The 14226-nt window shown below is 37.8% G+C and overlaps 1 protein-coding gene across 1 annotated transcript in view; it reads left to right on the top strand.

Annotated features, from left to right (window-relative positions):
• VTA1 (vesicle trafficking 1) overlaps window positions 1–14226 on the top strand; it is a 36376-nt gene that overhangs the window by 5418 nt on the left and 16732 nt on the right. Inside the window, exon 2 of the mRNA XM_058170625.1 lies at window positions 7776–7870. Coding sequence (XP_058026608.1) covers window positions 7776–7870 — 95 coding nt within the window. The remainder of the gene's footprint in view (window positions 1–7775; window positions 7871–14226) is intronic.

Raw genomic sequence — 14226 nt, 5'->3', positions numbered from 1 at the left:
ATCCTTTTCATTTTATACAATTTCTCCTCATATCTCCAATAGCTTCTTTTTCTCAAAATTAAAATCTAAGTCCACCATAACTTCTGCATGATCAGAATCTTTAAAATTCCCACATCTACCTTATCCACATTATTCAACAAATCTTTAGAAAGAAAAATATAATCAATTCTAGAATATGTATTATATATCTTAGAGAAAAAGTGTATACTCTCTCAATTCCTTTAACCTCTCTCCACACATCAACCACGCCGCTTCAAGCATCCACATATTTAAAATCCCCATTTTATTTGCTCCTCCACAGCGGTGGGATTAGTACTATCTATTTTATCTCTGATTAAATTAAAATCCCCAGCCACAATTACTTTCCCTACACTTTCATTCTCCAAAATTTTGTTATTTTTCAAGAAATTCTCTTTGTTTTCATTCGTAAATATAAATTAACAAGTGTCACTTTTTCCTCATTAAGATTTCCAACAATTATTACATATCTTCCATCTTCATCCAAAATTACCTTATGTTTTCAAAGTACACCCTATCTGATATCAGTGTTGCAACTCCTCTAGCTTTTGAAGTTCCAAATGCTTTTCATATATTTGCATACCTTTTATATACATTCTATTTGAATCTTCAGATTTCTGATGGGTTTCTTGTAAAATAAAATGTCTGGTAAATCCTTTTAATCTTAAGCTCCAATCTTCTTCTTTTAATCTGATTCCTGTACCCTTCACATTCCATGACATTATTTTTATAACTCCCATTTAAAATATAAATTTTTAATCCTATCCCCGCATCTTCCTTTCTGTGCCCACCACCGACATTAAACTACCATATTTAACATATAAACAACAATAAGAAAACAGAAAAACAAAAACAAACAAACAATAAAGTACAAACAATCTTCTTCCCCACATCCTCATCGGTTTCGCCTATAAAGAGAATGGGGAGAGGGACGTGCCAATGCCCGGGCCACTTTTTCGGGCTGTCTATTTAAATTCATCACCAAAAAAAAGATAGCGATGACCCGCATTCAGCTTCATATTTTCCAAGACTCTTATCTGCTTCTTCTCTTACTGTATCCTCACGACTCTTCTTCTGTTCAACCAACACAGGTGATATTTCTTTCCTCTTTAACCCTCTGGAGTCTTGCCCTCCAATAGCCCCTTTTTCTTCTTCTCGGATTGATGTTTCATGATGTTCCACCCATCTGAAGCATTTGATCTTTTATCTCCATTAAATCCTCCATCTCAATCAGTCCAAGCTCCCGTAAATATAATAATGCATCTATATCTGGGGTGATTGTATGCATCCTTCCTTTATAAAAAAATTTCAATTGTTGTGGTGGCCTCCAATTGTATTTAATTCCATTATCCCTCAAAACTTTTGTGATTGGTTTTAAAAAAAATCTCCATGCCCTTTCTTCTCTTGATATATCCGGGAAGACTTGAATAGTCTTCCCTTCAAACTTCAAAGCATCTCCCAACTCTCTCACCTTGGCCATAACTTCCAACTTATCACCAAGATTTGCGAACCTGACAAGCACATTCCTGTTAGAACCATTTTGCCTTCTATATCCAATTCTAAAACACTTGCCAGGTCTGCTATTGTGAACGTAAGTTGCGTATCCAAATCATTAATCCATTTCAGAACCCGCTGTTTCAATTTATCCTCCTTTTCTTCCGAGATTCCTCTGATAACAAAATTATATTTCCTCATCTCTTCTTCCAAAAGACAAATTCTCTTATCTTGCTGCTCATTTTTATAAAATATTTTACCAATTTGCCGATCTACTTTTACCTCATGCACATGCATCTGCTCCATTTCATCTTTAATCATTATCATTTCCTCTTTTGTTTTGCAAAGTTTTCATTCATCTCTTGCTTTAAATTCTGCATTTCAGATGTCAGTTTCAATGTCAAATTATCTATACGCCTGATAGTCCTGCTATTTTTCCCAATTTTATTTAAAGCTGCAGCAAGTTGCTGCGTTTCTGAAAGTTGTTGAGTCATTTTGAAAAAACCAAAAATTTCCCAAACTAGGATTCCAAACCAATTTTACAGAGGGTCTTAGTGAAGATCAAAGGACGACTGTCTTTTAATTGAAGCGAAGCGGCTTATTTGCACTGTTATCTCTCAAGTTCAAGGATACTCCACAAAGAAACACAAAACTTCACAGCAAACATTAATCAGCGCCATTTTTCCTCCACATCAGCAAAGCAGAAAGGAAGACAAACCAACTTAAACGAAGCAAAATCCTTTTCTTTTTTTTTCTGCAATATAAACAAGCTATTAATTTGCTCTCAAGAGAAAAAAAAAATAAAGAAAAAATTAGCTCAGTAAAATCCTCTTACTGCCAAACAATCCAATAAAAAGTCAGTTTCTCTTCTCTTCAATTAAATTCTTCTTGGCTGAACTTCCGGAAGGCTCAAAAAAAAAAAATTTCTTCTCATTATCAAATTCAGTCCTTAATATTCACTCCTTAGCCTCAGCAATAGAAAAAAAATTTTTAACACAGAACAAGATAGTTAATTTTGGAAAAACAAAACACAGCAATTTATTCCAACTTATCTTGTCTGCCGGCTCGGTCAACCCACGCTGTAGAAACTCCTTAATTCAAGCCGTTTCAGATGACCTACCAGTTTTAAATTCAATCTGCTGGGCTGTTAACACTTTCAGTTCATGATTTATTAACTTTCATCCATAACAGTGCATTCCAAACGGCATAAATTCTCATAAATCTTCATTAATAAGCCCTGTGAAGTGAAGGAAAGGTCCTTACCCCACCACGGTCATGGCCACGCCCCCGCTGTAGGACACTCTTATCATTGCATGATTCACCTTGTACCTGCTTACAGGCAAAGACTTAAAGCCATAAAACCAATAATTAAATCAGTGAAAACCTGGACGGAGGAATCAGAATTAAAGCTACAGGCATGTTTTGACTGCACTGATTGGAATATTTTTAAAGATACCTCTGCAGACCTGGATGAACTCACAGATACTGTAACATCATATGTCAGTTTCTGTGAAGACCTATGTGTACCTACAAGGAACTTGCGAATACACAGTAACAACAAACCTTGGTTTACACCTAAACTTAAGCAGCTACGACATTCCAAAGAGGAAGCCTACAGAAAAGGTGATAAAATGCTGTACAATCAGGCCAGAAATGCACTAACAAGGGAGATAAGAGCAGCAAAAAGAAGCTACTCTGAAAAGCTAAAGAATCAGTTTTCAGCAAATGAACCAGCAAACGTGGAAAACTCTTAAAAATATCACCGGCTATGGCAAACCTCCTTCCCAGGCTGAAGGTAATCAACAACTGGCAGATGACCTGAATGAGTTTTACTGCAGGTTTGAAAGGAAACTACAGCCACCTATCTCCACAACCCCCATCTCAGACACACCAACAACAGCCAAGCCTCCTACAACTGACCCCATTTCATTGGGTCACAACCCCTAGTGATCACAGAAAAGGAAGTGCAGGACCTATTTCACAGACAAAAGCCAGGAAAAGCTCCAGGCCCAGACAAGATAACTCCTTCTTGCTTAAAAGTCTGTGCTGACCAATTGGCCCCCATCTTCACCCATATTTTCAATAAATCACTAGAGATGTGTTATGTTCCTTCTTGCTTCAAATGCTCTACCATCATCCCAGTGCCAAAGAAGCCCACCATCAAGGAACTGAATGACTACAGACCAGTTGCTTTAACATCTGTAGTCATGAAAACCTTTGAAAGGCTAGTGCTTTCCTACCTGAAAACCATCACGGATCCGCTGTTAGACCCCTTGCAATTTGCATACCGAGCAAATAGATCAACAGATGATGCTGTTAATATGGCTCTGCACTACATCCTACAACATCTTGAGTCTCCAAAGACCTATGCAAGGGTCCTTTTTGTAGACTTTAGTTCAGCATTCAATACCATCATTCCAGACATTCTTCTAACTAAGCTAAACCAGCTACAGGTACCGGAACAGGCTTGTAAGTGGATCACAAGCTTCCTAACAAACAGGAAGCAGCAGGTGAAGCTAAGCAAGATCACATCAAATACCTGTACAAGGGGCCCCAAGGCTGTGTGCTCTCCCACTTCTCTTCTCTGTATCCCAATGACTGCATCTCCAATGATCCATCAGTTAAGCTACTGAAGTTCGCAGATGACACAACAGCGATTGGTCTCATTCGAGACAATGACGAATCCGCATATAGACAAGAGGTCAAACGACTAGCCTTGTGGTGCAACCAAAACAATCTGGAACTGAACACACTCAAAACCGTAGAAATGGTGGTAGACTTTAGGAAAAACCCTTCCATACTTCCACCTCTCACAATACTTGACAACACAGTATCAACAGTAGAAACCTTCAAATTTCTGGGTCCTATCATATCGCAAGATCTCAAATGGACAGCTAACATCAAAAACATCATTAAAAAAGGACAACAAAGAATGTTCTTTCTGCGCCAACTCAGTAAGCTCAAACTGCCCAAGGAGCTGCTGATCCAATTCTACAGAGGAATTATTGAGTCTGTCATTTGCACCTCTAAAACTGTCTGGTTCGGTTCTGCAACCCAACAAGAAAAACACAGACTTCAGAGGATAATTAGAACTGCAGAAAAAATAATTGCTGCCAACTTGCCTTCCATTGAGGACCTGTATACTGCACGAATCAAGAAGAGGGCCGTGAAAATATTTGCAGATCCCTCGCATCCTGGACATAAACTGTTTCAACTCCTACCCTCAAAACGACGCTATAGAGCACTGCACACCAGAACAACTAGACACAAGAACAGTTTTTTCCCGAAGGCCATCACTCTGCTAAACAAATAATTCCCTCAACACTGTCAGACTATTTACTGAATCTGCACTACTATTAATCGTTTCATAGTTCCCATTGCCAATCTCTTTCCACTTATGACTGTATGACTATAACTTGTTGCTGGCAATCCTTATGATTTATATTGATATATTGACCATCAATTGTGTTGTAAATGTTGTACCTTGATGAACGTATCTTTTCTTTTATGTACACTGAGAGCATATGCACCAAGACAAATTCCTTGTGTGTCCAATCACACTTGGCCAATAAAAAATTCTATTCTATTCTATTCTATTCTATTCTATTCTATTCTATTCTATTCTATTCTATTCTAAATTGTCACTTTAATATCTTCTGGTTTAGAAAACACTTTATTGAAGTAATGCATGTCTTCCAAAATGACTGCTGAGGCAATTTAATGTTCTAACTCTGGAGAATTAAAACAGATTCTTACTACTCACTAGGAAATAAACAAATGTAGGCGTGTGGGGAATTTTATTTTCTACTTTCTGGTTATAATCACTCACACATTTCTGTTTGTTTTATTGGCACTTAAGAGACAGCTGGTGAAAGAATAAATGAAATAAATGAAAATAAGTGAAAAACCCTTGATTGAGCATCCAATAAAATATAATCAAAGATGAAAGTTTGGAGTTGTGTTCACTTGCCAAATCCTTGTTATGGGTTCAGCACCCCCAAGATTTTACATGAAATACTTATGCTGGTGTGATTTAAAAATAAAATGGGCACATTTCTTTATAAACTAAATAGGAAGACTTTGAAATTAGAGTATTTTGAATGTAGGAGCTTCTCATTTATATGTAGTATAGTAAAATTCATAAATATATGCTTCTTGATCCCAGCACAAAAACCTGTCTCCTCTTTCATTTCTCCTTCATTTCTCTCACATAAAACCCACCAATTTTACAAATTAGTTGTCTCATTTTAAAGACAGTTTAATTCTCATGATACTGATTTATTTTTTTTTAGAATTTAACCCAAGGCCAATATGTATTACAAATTTACACAGTCAAATACAAGTGAGCTGCACACAACTATTTGGGAGAAGAAATATACAGGACTAGTTTTAGGTGAATTGGCAATCCAACAGAAGTATTTCATATGATTTTTGCATATGTTCATAATTTTTATCTTGTTATTTTTATGGATTTGTTTGAGAATTGTATTCGTTTCCTGCTACAGAATAAAAATTGTTTAGTTAAAGTTTAATTGTAAGCTAAATCTCCCAGCTTTTGCACACATAGTGGCAAATCTATAATTATTCCAAGAAAAACTGTAGATTGTATTCTGGTTTTGGAATTAAGTCCAGTTTAGACTTTCATTTACCAGTGTCATTCCAATATGTCTTCAATTTCAATTTACTCTCAAGAAAATTGAAATGTCTGCACTTCATTCAATTGTTGAAAGGTACTATTTATTTAAATTATTGAAGACTTTCCAAGATTCCTTCTGAGACAGCAATATTCACATTGAAACAGGTTTTCACATTAAGTGCTATCAATAGTTCATATTACTAAAAATGATAGTTTGTTACATCCTTAAAAAACAAAATTATTATCTTAGACTTGACTTGTATATCAATCACAGCTTTTATACTATCTGTTTTGAGATGTTCCTCAAATGAAGCTATAGTGAAAGCTGTATTGTATTTGAAAACCTAAAAACATGAGTCAGGGATAACACATGCTATGACACTATTCGCCACTTCACTATTTCTTTTAACACATCAGTGCTTGTGAATTTCAAGTTCAATTGCTTAATCTTGTTTAGTCAGGTAAATTGCTGGCCTAGAAACTCAGACACTGTGAGTTCATAGACTCACACAGGCATGGCAAGCAGCTGAGAGACTTGCAGCCATCATTTTTTTCTCAGCCCAACACATCTTAACAGGGTTGTTGTCGTGAGAAAAATAGGAGGCAAGATATTAGGTATGTTTGCTGCCTTGAGTTATCTATTAAAAGGACAGGATAAACATAAATACAATTCCCTTAGTGTGTAATTAAAATACATATTGTTTGGATTTTGGCACAGCCATTTTATGGACATGTTCTTGTCACAAACAAAGCATAATTAAGTTTATCTTGACGTAACCTTTAATATAACATGCTAACATAGCCAAGAAAACGGATAAATGTAGGAAAAGTGTAAGTCTCTCTGCCATAAAAACCAAGGGGGTCTCCGTATGCTGTATATACGTTCCTATAACATGAAAAGTTTTTAAAATGATGTTGTCCTTCCAAAACTGTTTGTAATACAGTTCAGGAATCAATTGTGGAAACAAATTCCTGGTGGGATTACCCATCTAGGTGTGCCCTGAGAAATTATACCCCATCTTCATTGTTGCTCTATATCAATAATTGTAACCCAAGAGTTATAAAACACTGCTTTCAAATGTTTCTATTTCTATAGGTTTTATGTTAGAATTTAAATCCAAACAAGGCTTTGATATTAATAAATTGTGGACATGTTACTATTCAAGCATTGCTGAATTTGTAAAGCCGTGTTTTTCACCAGTTGTGATGAAATATCTAGCAAGCCTTGGCAACATGGGGTAGGAATAGAGTAATAATATAGTATAATAATAAAAGGAAATAATATTACAAAAGAGACACTTAGAGTAACTCCACTTTGATTATGCTGGGCATAAGCTCACCTGGAAAATTACTATGGTGCTTTCTACAGGTTTTATGGTTTACCATAGTAGCAACAAAGATTCTTTCAGAAATCCAAGTGGTTCTTAGAGTTTGCCTATCTCACAGGGTCTGACATCATTGGCAATAGTTTGGGGCAGGGGTCTCCAACCTTGGCAGCTTTAAGGCGTGTGGACTTCAACTTCCAGAATTCCTCAGCCAGCTTTGCTCCCTGGTTTGGAGAGTATCTAACCTAAGAGCAATAAGAAATTCCTCTGAAGTCTTCATTGAGTCTTTTTTTCTTTTACAGGTCGTTTGTATGCTATGCAGACAGGTATGAAGATTGATAGTAAAAACCCAGAATGTCGTAAATTCTTATGCAAACTAATGGATCAGCTTGAAGCTGTAAGTTTCTTGTTATGTTACTGGTAATAATAAAAACATGAATAAAGTTGCACTATATCTGTTCTTAATTAAAAAGGTAAACGACATACGTGCTAGTCATTGCCTACTTCCTGTTCTTAATTAGGTAGTATTTATTTTGAAAACAAACATTTCCATCTTTTGCTCTTCATATGGATGAAAATGGCATGGGTTTGTGATTTGCCGATGAAAGCAATTTCCTACAGTATTTGAAAACTTCCCATTCCAGAAAAATAAATTGGTCTAATGAATATGTATTATTTATTCATTTTTGTTAGATTTAAATATTTATCGATCTCACTGTGGTGATATTGACTAAATGTTTGAAATCATAACATACTCATATACATTTCCATTGCATTGAAAGGATAGCTGAATGTATTATATCTGGAATTGTATTCTAGCAGTGTTTTTATATGGAATTACCTTAATTATAAAATCTGAGCTGTATTAATTATAAAAGGTTTTCATAATATTCTCAGAAGACAGGCAAATTAGTAAAATTTTTGGTTCCGGAGTTTATCAAGGCATTGATAACATGGATTTAAACATATTTTTGCAGACTTGAGTCTAGCTGTTACATTTCTGTGCTTCCTACAACATTCTGCCCTCCTGTGGATTTTGCTGTCTACACAGTCCATTCAATGACATTGTTGATTTTGATGTCCATATTTTTTTTTACAATTGTTTGAATTGTAAAATTGAAGTACAGTGATGGAGTAGAGAAGAATGGATATATAAGACATTCCTGATCTATTAATTAAGAGCAATAGAATAGAATAGAATAGAATAGAATAGAATAGAATTTTATTGGCCAAGTGTGATTGGACACACAAGGAATTTGTCTTGGTGCATATGCTCTCAGTGTACATAAAAGAAAAGATACGTTCATCAAGGTACAACATTTACAACACAATTGATGATCAATATATCAATATAAATCATAAGGATTGCCAGCAACAAGTTATAGTCATACAGTCATAAGTGGAAAGAGATTGGTGATGGGAACTATGAAACGATTAATAGTAGTGCAGATTCAGTAAATAGTCTGACAGTGTTGAGGGAATTATTTGTTTAGCAGAGTGATGGCCTTCGGGAAAAACTGTTCTTGTGTCTAGTTGTTCTGGTGTGCAGTGCTCTATAGCTGCTTTTGAGGGTAGGAGTTGAAACAGTTTATGTCCAGGATGCGAGGGATCTGCAAATATTTTCACGGCCCTCTTCTTGATTCGTGCAGTATACAGGTCCTCAATGGAAGGCAAGTTGGTAGCAATTATTTTTCTGCAGTTCTAATTATCCTCTGAAGTCTGTGTTTTTCTTGTTGGGTTGCAGAACCGAACCAGACAGTTATAGAGGTGCAAATGACAGACTCAATAATTCCTCTGTAGAATTGGATCAGCAGCTCCTTGGGCAGTTTGAGCTTACTGAGTTGGCAGAAAGAACATTCTTTGTTGTCCTTTTAATGATGTTTTGATGTTAGCTGTCCATTTGAGATCTTGCGATATGATAGAACCCAGAAATTTGAAGGTTTCTACTGTTGATACTGTGTTGTCAAGTATTGTGAGAGGTGGAAGTATGGAAGGGTTTTTCCTAAAGTCTACCACCATTTCTACGGTTTTGAGTGTGTTCAGTTCCAGATTGTTTTGGTTGCACCACAAGGCTAGTCGTTCGACCTCTCGTCTATATGCGGATTCGTCATTGTCTCGAATGAGACCAATCACTGTTGTGTCATCTGTGAACTTCAGTAGCTTAACAAATGGATCATTGGAGATGCAGTCATTGGTATACAGAGAGAAGAGAAGTGGGGAGAGCACACAGCCTTGGGGGGCCCCTGTGCTAATTGTACAGGTATTTGATGTGATCTTGCTTAGCTTCACCTGCTGCTTCCTGTTTGTTAGGAAGCTTGTGATCCACTTACAAGTCTGTTCCGGTACCTGTAGCTGGTTTAGCTTAGTTAGAAGAATGTCTGGAATGATGGTATTGAATGCTGAACTAAAGTCTACAAAAGGACCCTTGCATAGGTCTTTGGAGACTCAAGATGTTGTAGGATGTAGTGCAGAGCCATATTAACAGCATCATCTGTTGATCTATTTGCTCGGTATGCAAATTGCAAGGGGTCTAAGAGCGGATTCGTGATGGTTTTCAGGTAGGAAAGCACTAGCCTTTCAAAGGTTTTCATGACTACAGATGTTAGAGCAACTGGTCTGTAGTCATTCAGTTCCTTGATGGTGGGCTTCTTCGGCACTGGGATGATGGTAGAGCGTTTGAAGCAAGAAGGAACATAGCACATCTCTAGTGATTTATTGAAAATATGGGGGAAGAGGGGGGCCAATTGGTCAGCACAGACTTTTAAGCAAGAAGGAGTTATCTTGTCTGGGCCTGGAGCTTTTCCTGGCTTTTGTCTGTGAAATAGGTCCTGCACTTCCTTTTCTGTGATCACTAGGGGTTGTGAACCCAATGAAATGGGGTCAGTTGTAGGAGGCTTGGCTGTTGTTGGTGTGTCTGAGATGGGGGTTGTGGAGATAGGTGGCTGTAGTTTCCTTTCAAACCTGCAGTAAAACTCATTCAGGTCATCTGCCAGTTGTTGATTACCTTCAGCCTGGGAAGGAGGTTTGCCATAGCCGGTGATATTTTTAAGAGTTTTCCACATGTTTGCTGGTTCATTTGCTGAAAATTGATTCTTTAGCTTTTCAGAGTAGCTTCTTTTGCTGCTCTTATCTCCTTGTTAGTGCATTTCTGGCCTGATTGTACAGCATTTTATCACCTTTTCTGTAGGCTTCCTCTTGGAATGTCGTAGCTGCTTAAGTTTAGGTGTAAACCAAGGTTTGTTATTACTGTGTATTCGCAAGTTCCTTGTAGGTACATAGGTCTTCACAGAAGCTGACATATGATGTTACAGTATCTGTGAGTTCATCCAGGTCTGCAGAGGTATCTTTAAAATATTCCAATCAGTGCAGTCAAAACATGCCTGTAGCTTTAATTCTGATTCCTCCGTCCAGGTTTTCACTGATTTAATTATTGGTTTTATGGCTTTAAGTCTTTGCCTGTAAGCAGGTACAAGGTGAATCATGCAATGATCAGAGTGTCCTACAGCTGCACGTGGTAAAGACCGATAGGCATCTTTTAGTGTTGTGTAGCAGTGGTCTAGAGTATTCTTGCCTCTGGTGGGACAATTGACATGCTGAAAGTATTTTGGTAGTTCTTTCCTTAAGTTTGCCTTGTTTAGATCTCCCAAAACAATGGCCAGTGAATCAGGGTGTTTGGCTTCACCTAGAGTTCGTAATGCCTCGTTTACACAGGCTTGTGGTGGGACATAAACAGCAATTAGAAGAAATGAGGAAAATTCACGAGGCGAATAGTAAGGTTTGCAGTTGATAATTAGAGTCTCTAAATTGTTGTCACAGAATTTGTAAATTATGTTAAAATCTTGACACCAGGTTGAATTAATATATAGGCATAAGCCTCCTCCTTTCTTTTTACCAGATGTTTCTGGAATCCTGTCTGATCGGTCAATTTGAAATCCTGGAACGTTCAGGCTGCTATTTTCAATTGATTCATTTAACCAGGTTTCAGAGAAGCATAGGACTGCTGAATTGCGAAAATCAGAATAGTATTTGTTTAAGAGGAGTATTTCATCCATCTTATTTGCAAGTGAGCGTATATTTGTTAGGAAAATTGAAGGCAGAGGAGTTTTAGTGCGAGTTCTTAGCTTGATTAAGATCCCAGATCTTTTACCTCGTTTCCTTCGTTTCCGTCGTTTGGTTTTTTTAGTAATCCATGGCTCCGTGGGAATTGCCTCCTCCTGTGTTAGAATCTCCTCCGTGTTTGTAAAGACAGGCGGGGGTGAGATTAAAGAAAGCTGCTCCTTAAAGAAATGTTCCTTAATTTTTAGCAGATGGTCTCGTGAGTAGGAAATCCATAGTGAGTCACAGAGAACAATTAGAAATAAAGAAACAATTAGAGAGCATTTCACCGAGGCAGCCTTCGTCGGCGCCATCTTAGGTAGAATCGAATAGAATATGATTTAAATTGAACTTTTATATGCTGCCAGCACCATCGATGTTATACAGCTTTCTGATTTCTACATTTTTAAAAGTTGTGCTAAGTCATTTCCCTTCTTTCATGTTCATGGTGGTGTTTTGTAAGGATAAACTAGGGTTTCTCTAAATCCCAACAGTGACACTATTCAGCAGCACACTGTCCACCTGTTGTAACTGTAGATGTTGTGATCTGTAACATCTTTGAAAACAACTCTTTGAATTCCATTAGACTGCTTGACTAAGCATTACTGTAATTCTTCAGGTCTTCAGCACAGTTAAATTAGCTATCAACTCTCTATTTAATTAAATCTTTATTTATATTAAATGTCTCATGCTGTTCTACAAGAGGTTATATAGTTCTATTGCTATTCATTGGCATGAACTAGGTTATGAATTAAATATTATTGAATCTTTCTACATGCCTTATTAGGGCAGAGTGGAAAGGAAAATTGTCATACAGCTAAAATTTCAGTGTTACCTATTTTGTGGCATAGAATGAAGTTATCTGAGCATTTTTGGATTTATAACTTTTATTTTCTTTAAAGATTTCTAATATTTGTAGTTTATAATGTGAATGAAATTAAATATAGCAATCTGTGATGACCCGGGGCGTGGTGCAAAAGCAACACAACCAGAGAGCAGATCTAATTCCCATTTATTGCTCCAACTGTGCCCCCAAACGTTCCCACATTCACTACAAGTCCTGGAGCAAAGCTCTCACACACACCTTCAGAAGCCTCTGACTGCAAGTAGTCCAGTAAGCCAGGTTAGCCCAAACATTAACCAGGGCCAGCAGTCCAATAAACAGTAACCAGAGCAAGAAGTTCAGCGAAGCAGGCAAACTGGCAAGCCCCACAAGACAGAGTACAGCAATCTCCAGGCTTTGGCAGGTGCACACGAGGCTCCACAGATTCAACGCTTGTTCCGACAAATGCCCTTCCCACCGGCATCTCCTTACATCTCAGTCCCCAGGTGTGCCTTGTGAAAGGGGACGGGGCACTCTCCTCCCTTATAGCCAGCTCAATGTGCGTTGATCTTGACGTCTCTTTTTCCTCCTTGCTCTCAGAGCAGGAGCAGTCCTTGCTCTTCTCCTGAGCTGAACCTGTCTGCAGGCCTTACTTAATTCAGAAAAGCCTTGCCTGGACTGAGGCTGCCCTTCCCCAATTTCCCCCAAGGCCAATGGAACCAGCCTCTCCATCTGTCAGTTCTTGTTCCAGCTCATCTTCCCCCGTAGATTCAGACTCTGACGGTGGCATGACACAACCATTGAGGGTAGAGGTTTGTTCTCTGAACTTGTTTGATTTCCAAATGTTTCATTACCCGGCTAGGTAACCTCTTTAGTGGAATTTAGGGGATGTCAGTCTAGGTGTTGTTCTGATCAAGAGAGTTGGAGGTAAGGCGCTCAGTAACATGAAGTAAACCAAGAAAGCTTGAGTTGCCAAGGGCATGAAAGGAAGGGCTGATTTCAAATGATAGGTAACATTCAAGTCTACACTATAGTAATAAGAACAGCAAACATCTCCCTTCTTACGGAATCTGTAATTTGCCACCTATTGGTCCTTTTAAACTTAGCCAACCTGTCCTTCCTTTTTGATAAAGGATAGGTTGGTTGAACATGTAAGGTCCCTCTGCGAATTTTTCTAACTTCTGGATGATAAATCACTCTGGTCAGTTCAGAGTTGGACATTAGTCAGATGAGTCTAGAACACATGTCTGATGTTTCATCCTGCACAATTATCCCAAATGACCACAGTTTGATTCTCTGAGGAAGTGGATAGGGTTTTTTGCCATTTTAATAGAACTCCTCGTAGTTTAGGTTCCTTCCTTTTGTAGTTGGTGAAAGCCTTCAGGAGTTGACAGAAAGTTGAGTTGACGCAATGGTAAATCCATCCTTGAGAGATAGTATTGCTAATGTTGTAAGCTTTTCTAAAAGAGATATTTGTATGCCCTCCTTAAGAAACCATCATTTGAGCCTGACTGAATAGACAACCTTGTCTACTAATGTGTTTCCTAGGAAAGATAGTTGAGAAAATTGTGAGGCTGCAACTTCAACAAGCCCCAGAAGAAATGAATTATATGGACCCATTTCAGACAGGACAAGGTACAGGAACATAGTTAGCATTCATTGTTCTTGTGGATGAACTCTCAGGAGACTGAGATAGCTATATTGTAAACCTCATAGTTCTGCTTGATCTGTCAGTAAGTTTCAAACATCAATCATCGTAACTTCTGGGATGCGTCTGAGGATTGGATGTCAAGGACCCTGTTATGCAAGGATTGTCCTCCTTCATGAAAGGATGG

This window comes from Ahaetulla prasina, chromosome 1 (assembly GCF_028640845.1).
Source record: "Ahaetulla prasina isolate Xishuangbanna chromosome 1, ASM2864084v1, whole genome shotgun sequence".
NCBI lineage: Eukaryota > Metazoa > Chordata > Lepidosauria > Squamata > Colubridae > Ahaetulla > Ahaetulla prasina.
This window is presented reverse-complemented; position numbering and strand designations above follow the sequence as displayed.